This window comes from Papaver somniferum, chromosome 11 (genome assembly GCF_003573695.1).
Source record: "Papaver somniferum cultivar HN1 chromosome 11, ASM357369v1, whole genome shotgun sequence".
Classification (NCBI taxonomy): Eukaryota; Viridiplantae; Streptophyta; class Magnoliopsida; order Ranunculales; family Papaveraceae; genus Papaver; species Papaver somniferum.
Window position 1 is genome coordinate 6,909,648 of NC_039368.1, and position 9,036 is coordinate 6,918,683.

The 9,036-nt window shown below is 34.0% G+C and overlaps 1 protein-coding gene across 17 annotated transcripts; it reads left to right on the top strand.

Moving 5' to 3' along the window:
* Positions 1-816: 816 nt before the first annotated feature.
* Positions 817-5,060, top strand: LOC113320698 (kinesin-like protein KIN-14B). Of its 17 annotated transcripts, XM_026568584.1 has the most exons (10): positions 817-1,484; positions 1,579-1,651; positions 1,910-2,014; positions 2,219-2,467; positions 3,151-3,395; positions 3,560-3,655; positions 3,833-3,924; positions 4,007-4,158; positions 4,349-4,486; positions 4,706-5,060. In XM_026568584.1, exons 6-10 carry the CDS (start codon positions 3,573-3,575, stop codon positions 4,748-4,750), a joined length of 510 nt encoding a protein of 169 aa, XP_026424369.1. In that variant the 5' UTR covers positions 817-1,484; positions 1,579-1,651; positions 1,910-2,014; positions 2,219-2,467; positions 3,151-3,395; positions 3,560-3,572; the 3' UTR covers positions 4,751-5,060. The 17 variants fall into 17 exon arrangements, 13 of the variants coding, with proteins under 13 accessions (XP_026424369.1, XP_026424379.1, XP_026424377.1 ...); XM_026568594.1 differs by having other exon boundaries at positions 817-2,265; positions 2,396-2,467; positions 3,151-3,185; positions 3,303-3,395; XM_026568592.1 differs by having other exon boundaries at positions 817-2,014; positions 3,151-3,185; positions 3,303-3,395.
* The last annotated feature ends 3,976 nt before the right edge of the window (positions 5,061-9,036 follow it).

Consider the following 9,036-nt stretch of genomic DNA (forward strand, 5'->3'; position numbering starts at 1 on the left):
ACCAGGAGACATTTATTCATTATTAAGAAGTTTATCCAACCTTTCATTACTTGGATTGTGGGAAACAGTATACTCATTGACCCCTAGTGTAACAGATGGATCCCCTCCGCATTATATTTTCTATATAATTTAAATATCACAGGTTGTGCGTAGTTCAATCAATTGGTAAATCCTACCTTTGATTGTTGATTGAAATTGATTGACACTTGAACATTGGTTTTTGATATCTTTCAAGTTATTTCTCATATCAATCAGGCTCACAGATTTTTTATCTGTTCGATTGCAGATTGTATTGAGAAATTGAGATATAACTCTTGGATGTTTTTCCTTGATTGAGTGTGACTGTCTAGGTAGTTGATTCTCTTGGAATTATATTGGAGTTATTCCATACAGATTGCCTAACGAAATACTGGATGTGGTTGTTAGACCCCACATTTTCAATTACCATGTGTAACTTTAATCTACACATCCAATTATCTTGTTTAATTTTCCACTACACCAAATTCAGGGATTAGCAACTCAGATTAGCAACAGCTTATGAACTGTTGCGAATTTTCAGTTTCTAATTTTAGTTGCAAAAACGTCGCAACAGTTCCAAACAGTTATGAAACTTGCAACTATTTCATTCAATTGCGATTCACAACATAGTATAGTTGTACGCGTGCGACTCGTGTATGTGCTTCCCACACTTTCAATCTGACTTGGTTTCAGCCCATCCAGATGTTCAGTCAGCTATAAAACTGACTCAGGGTTGGATTAAAAATCGAACAAAAATCTTATTTTTCATTCTATATTCTCTTTCTCGTTCTCGTTCTCTTCTATTTAAGGTTCAACTTCTTGTTTGGAGATTCAATCATCTCATCAATCATTCACACAGCGACGATGCTGATAGTGATTATCAGAACCCTTTCTCTTCTTTATCTTTCTTCTTTGATTCTCTTTATCTAGTTCTCTTCTCTATTTTTAGGGTTCAAACTACTCTGATTTCAGAGAACTTACCGAGTCTTAAATCAGTAATCTCTCCGAGATTAAGGTCGAATGACTTGTTGATTTCAGAGATATATATCAAATCCCAAGTCATTCCGACCAATTTATTAGGGTAATTTTTTTCAATCTGAGAAAAAAGTCTTATTAGGGTTTAGACTAACAAATCTCATATTTTCTTTCATTTTCTAAATTTAGGGTTATTCTCATAAGTTCAAGATTTGTAGAGTTTTGATGGATTTCTGGTAAAGTTCATTTATATTGTGGTTTTTTTCGATTGCTTGAAGAGTTAGGGTTCTTCAATTTTTTTAAAGATTTTTTTGTCTTATCCAATTGTTCTTGTTCTTCATTGAGATGAATTTACGAGATTGAGGTGGAGTTAAAGTTAATATAAGATATGAAAAGATGGGCTTTCTTCTGATTTGAGTTTGCACAGAAGTCATGAGAATTTGGGGAGGATTTGAACAGAGAAAACTCACATCAAGAGTTTACAAATTCTGGTACTCTCGGTGTTTTTGACCATTTCTTTGTAAGTTTTACTTTTTAAATCTGGGGTTTTGTCCATTTGAGTCTGTGTTTCTGTTTTCTGTTTAGAGTTTAGAAAGCTATTTACATGACGTTCAACCGATGATCTGACAAGGCTATGGGATTATTTCATGGGAGAACAGTATGTTTTTCTTCTTCATTCATGTTTTGGTTGTGACCGTATATGCTGCGACCGTGGATGTCCATGTTTTTCCGTTGATGTTCTGCTTCTTGAGATATCTTTTGGATTTTTGACTTTAATTTTCTTCTGAAGTTAAAATTTAGAAATGTTCGTTTTACAACTTTTCTAACCGTAAGAGATATGAAGAGAATAGAAGTCAGTTTCGATTAGTTTCATGCTTAATTAGTTTTGTTGTCTGTACATCTTCTGATTTAATAGGTAGTCACTCTGACTTTATAAAGAGGAATCAGTTAATAAGGAGATGGATGCTATAGCTGGTGCTTCTTCAAATCACTTGGCAAGGAAAAGATCTCTTATCCTAAGGTTTACTGCAAATTTGATGTAGCTCCTACCTATTATTTGTTTTGAAACTTTGCTGCTTATTCTTCCTTAATATTTGTTATTTTCTTAAAATTGGTACTACTTTCTCCATACATAAGTGTATTAGAATTAGAGTTAGATATGTACTAGGATCTTCATTTTTGAACGCTTTCTGTAATTTTCTTAGTTGTGCGTTGTTCATGTCAGGTCGACCTTCCTGAGGGAGCATATGAAGAATAAGCAGTAAACCTTAGGTATGGAGAAAGTAGTACCAATTTTAAGAATGAGTAAACCTTAGGTATGTCCCCAAGGTTTTCATTCGTCTTACGGCTGCTGCAGCTTTCCAGCCATATGAGTATGTCGACAATGTTTGTTTTCCTATAGCTGATCCCTATATGCATTGACATCATCTTGGGGAGCATATGAAGAATGAAAACCTCTTAATAAGTACCACAGGTAACCTAAAGGAAACTTACATTGATGTATTAGAGATATTTATTTTATTTATCTGACAGTTCATTCGTAATTATTAGTCACCTCCATTTTGTGCATTGCTTTTAACCATGTTCGGATCTGTTGGTTTTTGATTAAAAATTACAAAATAGTTCATTCTGCTGAGAAGTTTTTGAAAATAAACACATAATACCATGCTATTACCCCGATTTGTTAAATTCTTTGGGAAAAATACAAGTACAGTTCCATAATTTGTTAGTTGGTGCTATTTATGTTTTAACTCCATACTCATTTTGTTTGTGAGTATGCAGAGAAGAATCAATTAGTAATAAGAGGTTTTTTAAGTTGGGTATTGTTTTTCTTTAAGGTTTTGGGGAACAATTTAATTGAGTTGCATTTCTCTATTCTCTATTTTGGTTGTTTTAGACTCCACCTTAGTTTGGACGGACACAATAAGTAAAAACGTAATAAGCGCGTTCATTATATCAGTGTCTTTGTTCAATTACTTTTTAGGCAATTTGTGTACTTGGTTGTATTATGAAACCATATAAGGAATGCGTCCGACACACAGTACATTCAAATGAAAGCAAAAGAAATTTGATAGTTGCAGTACCATACAGATTCTTTTATTTCCAATCTTTTTTCTTCAAGTTATGATTACTTATTAACTGGCAACGGTAGTGCAGTGGACAAGAATTAACTGGCGGCGGGAAATGATATGGTTGGTACTCTTTTTGGCTGCCAAGCTCAGAAAGCTCTATATGGTTTAAATTCCGCTTACAACCGATACATCATCAATGACCTATTAGCGGTTTGAGTTATATTCGATTATCTACAGAAATTCATCGTGCTGCATAGTGAGCTCAAGAAAATTTCATAATTACTGCAAAAAATGTATTGCAAGTATACAACATCACAATTGCTCCATTAAGTAAGTTCAGAATATTTTCATGTTTAAAATGAAAGAATAATTTTTTTCTTTCAACTTTTAATGGCCATTTACTGCTATGTCTCTAACAGAATTTATACCATTTTCATGTTTCAATACTATTTAATCATGTAGAATATTTTGACAAAAAAAAAAACATCATGTAGAATAGAATATTCCATGGGCCAAAATGATTTCAACGGGGAAGATGCTACTGGAGAGTATGTTACAGACTTGTTGCATGTGAAGAAATCGCTATCTGCGTAAGTGGTCTTTTTATTACTCAACATGTCTATTGATTGAAATTTTCTAGCTTAGATGTAACAAATTTCAGCCTATTCATCAAAACATGAAGTTTTTACTTGTAGGGCCAGACACAAAAGTTTCAACTATTTGGTGTGAAAAGGAAGACTCTGACTTTCTTGGTATTTCACCTGTAGTTTGGGTGATGTCTTGTCTTCGTTGACCTCGAAGAAGGAGATGATACCTTATGAGAACTCTAGACTCACAAGACTACTCGAAGATTCAATAGGTAATCAGTTCTTTCTACTCAAGTGTTGAAGTTGGTTAAATATCATGCTTTTATTAGAGTTTTAAAGTCAAACCTTTTGCAGGAGGAAGCTCAAAAACATTGTTGATCGTAAATGTTTGTCCCAATGCTTCTAATCTGCCCAAGACACTGTCAGCTCTTACTTTCTCTGCAAGAGCTCGGAGTGCGGAGCTAAGTCTTGGGAATCGAGATACCATTAAGAAATGTAGAGATGTTGTAAGTTTGTGTTAAATCTTCTGACAGTGTATTATTCTTTTCAATGGAGTACAGAAGGCCTGGAAAGTTTCCTTTATAGTGCAGGCAGATCTAAAGGTTTTTCTTAAGTTCTTTAATATCTCAAAACGTTCTGTTTATGTTGTGTCTAGGGAAATTCGACATTATCTTCATTGTATCATTTTTGCTGCAGTCAGAAAATCTGATGTTGTCTGAAAAGCATAAGATTGAGAAGGATCGAAACACACAACTCAGAAATCAAGTTGCCCATATTTTGCAACTGGAGCAAGACCAGAAAATTCAGATACAAAAATGCGATTCGACAATTCAGGTAGATGCTTTTCTGGTCTTTTGTCCCTTAATCCCTCACAACGGTTTGACTTTTTCCTTTTTAGCCTCAGATTATTAAAGTTGTTTCATTTCTCTGTTTAGTAATTTTCTTTGTATAATAGTTATTCACGTCTCTAATGGCATGGAAATTAGATTGTGTATATTAGTTTGTTAAATTTGTATTCGATGGGTATCCTATGTTTCTTAACAACTCCTATAGAAACAGGTGCACCTTAATATATGGATTCACATCTGCAAACTCTAGCGTAGAGAACAAGAGTTGGTGCTCCTTAGATAACTTGAAGAAACTCCAAGATCTCAAAACCTAGAGATGAAGAAGAAAATTTCTTAGAGAAAGATGTGGGAACCAATCTGTTTGACGTTGGCAGCAACAGTAGGGAATAATATTGGTAAAGTTTTGCAGAAGAAAGGAAATGTTATTCTTCCTCCTCTTTCATTGAAGCTCAAGGTATCTTCTTTTGTAATTTCTTGACATGGATTTGTGATTTATAACAACGGGTTCCTGTTGAATTTCTATTTTATCATTGGAATGGGTACTTGAATCAATTTCTAAATCTTAGTCGATGTTTTTGCTTATTTTGTATTGTATGTATCCTTTAAGCATGAAGAATGCTAATTTTATAGGTGGTATTTTATCACTTTCTTAAAGTGATTGTTGTTCTATGTGTTTTGATTGCGAAGGAAGTAAAGTCTGGGTTTAACCTGGTTTTTATTGGTTTTGACCAGGTCAAAACCACTATTTTTTTGTTGTTATAAAAACTTCGCAACTGCATCCATCTGTTGCGAAACTCTTGTTTCGCAACAGTTCAAACTAGTTTGCAACTGTTCAGAACAATTGCGAAATTTTTACGTTGCAAAAGTTGCTAACTGTTGCGACCGAAAATTCGCAACGGCACAACAGCTGCGAGCCCGTTTTGCAACTGCCAGTTACTGTTGCTAAACACTAAATTTAGTGTAGTGTTCGTCTACACATCCAATTAGCATGCGCAACTAACACATTCTTATTCATTCCAACTCTCATTTTTAACTCTATAAGAACAATAACAATCAGAATATTCTCAAGTAAAAACTGTGTGAACAAAAAATTGAATTTGGGTTACAAATATAATTACTTGTTCTTGCTGTTAAAGCAATAACAAATTAGTGTAAAAAATGAGCCAAAAAGACGTGCAATGTATGTATAACAAAAACGAAGATCAACTGCATCTTTAAACCCTGGTAGATTGTTGGAAGTCAGCATGTTACTATTCTTAAAACACCAGACTTGGAAACCTTGAGAGGATGTGCACAATAGTTAACCTTGCATGAGATGCACTCTTCAAGTCCCTTCTGTAAAGTTAACGACAACCTGAAGAATAACAACAAGAAATCAGTTTTTGTTAGAGCATAACTCGGTTGAACCCACCAAGCGTTGGTATGTCAAGTTTGGTTATCATATTTTACTGAATCAAAACTCATGTTAAGAGTCGCTTGATTATGTACTAGAGTCAAATTCGTATAGGTTAGATTGAAAGTATTAGGATATGAGACATTACAAGTATTGCGAAGACTTGAAGATGAGAAGAAGCAAGGAGCTACAACGACAACAATCATCCTTCCACTTGAGGTTAGTGATATTTTACTTAAACTGTTTCATTCCCTAGCGTATCTTTCAAGTTGTGCTTATTGAAAACAAAACAACGAAGCATATTTGAACTCTAGATAGACATAGTATTACGGAATACAATACGAGGTTTATTGCTTAACCATTAAACTTTGTAGATAAGACATCGCCATAATCATTGAATGCTATTGTGATTATGTATGGGTATGAGGTGAGAATTTCATCCTGGGGAAAAATGTTTACATGTGTTCTAAGGAAGTAAGTTCATAAACTTGTTTGTGAATTGAAAAGGAAATTGCTAGGTGTTATTGGTTTTGTTATTCATTTATTATCTTATGAACAACCAATATGTGTGATTGAGTATAACCGCTCACAACTTTTTTGTGTTCTTGGTAGAACTATTCAAAAAGGCCTGACTTATGTATTCGTATGACTTTTATTAGTGGACGATCTTAAGCAATCACCTGAGATAGTATGATCGGGTTTGTGATTTTATATATGACCAAAACTGGGAAAAGGGGAACCGATCCTAGTAAGAGGTGCAGTACATCACAAAGAAAACCGGTCCTTGTATGAGGTGCAAGAAGGTTTATAGCAGAAAGGGGAACCGATCATATGGACATGTGCAACACTTTTTTAGGAAAAGGGGAACCGATCCTATGTACATGTGCAACACATTCAACTTAGATACTATATATATGTGGGGAACTGATCCTAGTACCTAGTCAACCGAATTTTGGAAAGCTAGTGTGACTATGCACAGTACTCACATGGAGGTAGAACCGAAACTTGTTTTGGTAGCACCGTTAAACCCATGATTTGTGATTGAATGTTATTTTATCAATCAGATAGTTTTTTAAAGTCAGATGAACCAATTCTAAACTTGTTTGGAAGTGTGGAAAATCGGTTTCAAGGTTGTAAGTATGACAGAGAACTTACAAAGTTAGGATGTCGACATACTTTGAACACGTGCTGTGAATTTTTATTATTTAATTGTTCAAAGTTATTCCTTAATAGCTAAGGGAAGATAATCCCAGGATCGAAACATAAATAAGTTAAGAAACTTTTAATTAAGGTTATTAATTTCATTTTATAGGGAAATAAGAATTAGTAATGTGCATTTACTAATTAGAATTTTTCGAGAGATTTCGATCATTATTTTTGGACAGAGCATTTCCAGGAATTATGGAAACCGAATTTGTGCTTTAATGAATATCTTGAGAATATTTTCGGTTTTGGAAATTCCTTAGTGTCCAAACCTCCTAGTCTATAAATACTGAAGTTTGCATTTCTAGCAAACTAATCCTTCGTAACAGCAAACTACCGCTTGTTGTGCTGCTACTGGTGAAGACGCCTATTCGAAGAGCAGAGTAACCTAATTAGACGAAATCTCTTACTGTCGCTCGGTTTAAAGTCTTCTTTGGGATTGAGAAGCTCTACTCAGTACCGTTGGTGGGAAACTAGATAACTACGGTTTATCTTTTGTTTTCATTGATTTCATTGACTAACGGTGGTTGAACTTTGATTGCACCTAGTTTGTTTATGCTTGAGAATCTTTTCTTCTGATATAAGATTCACTCAAACTAGTTCAGAGTTTCGACAGGGATCTTTAGACTGTTGTTAGTTCTACAGACGATCTTGTGATAATCCATTGTTAACAGACTCCGTTATGTGCGTGATTGATCACAAGAGATTTAAGTGATTGTGTGAAGGTGTTTATTGAAAATCTAATAAGATTTCAAGACGAAGAAGATATTGAAGATTTCTGATTTGTGAGTTCATAATCTTTGGTGTACACAATACTTGTTTCGGTAAAAAGAGGATCCAATTAATCATCAGTTTTATCCTTGTGATATAATTGGATTGATTAAATGAGTAGATCGGCATCAACATAATTCTTTGGATTAAGAGTGTTAATTGGAAAATCTTAACGAGTACTTTGGTAATTTAACATAAGATAGATCTAAGGACCTGACGAAGGAGTTTATGTCAAGATAAACATAAGAGCCTTTGTCCGACTCATATCACTTGGTTGAAGAGAGTTGATACCAAACAGATTTGTTATTCCTTTACTGTTTGGAATACGAACCAAAAGAATTGATCCAAGTACCTGACTTATTTATAAGTTGGAGGCGTGGGAATAGAGACGGAACTAGGTGAACTATAGGTTTAGTTGCTTGGTCTCAACTATATGAAGTTGGTGTAATTTTGTGTAGCGGCTTAATCCTGAGAGTATTCAATTTTGGACTAGGTCCCGGGGTTTTTCTGCATTTGCGGTTTTCATCGTTAACAAAATCTTGCCGTGTCATTTACTTTTATTTTCCGCATTATAATTGTTTTATTATAATTAAAATAAATCACACAAACATTAATTCATATTTACTTGATAAGTGAATCCTATTGTGTTTGGTTAATTCTGAACCTTTTTATCAAGTAAACTTATTTCTTTGTTGTATTGTCTCGATCTCGTATCCATAGACAATCACACGAAGTGCGAACCGATCAGTTGTATTGTCTCGACTAAGTCCATAGACAATCACTTTTGTAGAAAGGACTTATAGGTAGGAAAAGTTTTATATTTAGGTATATTTGGGTACCCTCGTCTTTTCAGCTTTAATGAGGTTAAAATAACGGTACACTCGGCAATGCATAATCAGTTTCGCATGTATCAGAATAGTGTTCAACCTATTTCCATGATAAATATATCCTATGGGGCAAGTTAAACATAAAATGACCAATCAACATACTCAACAAAGGAAAAAAAAAAGGAAAAAAAAAAGGAAAAAAAAATGTATGCACATGCTATAATTGAATATAGTTACACATGCTACAAGATAATATGTGTAACTTCAAGTTACACATTTTATAAAACAGCATGTCTACCTATATTTATTGTTCTTCTTCCAAAACAATGTTGTTGCTTCTTC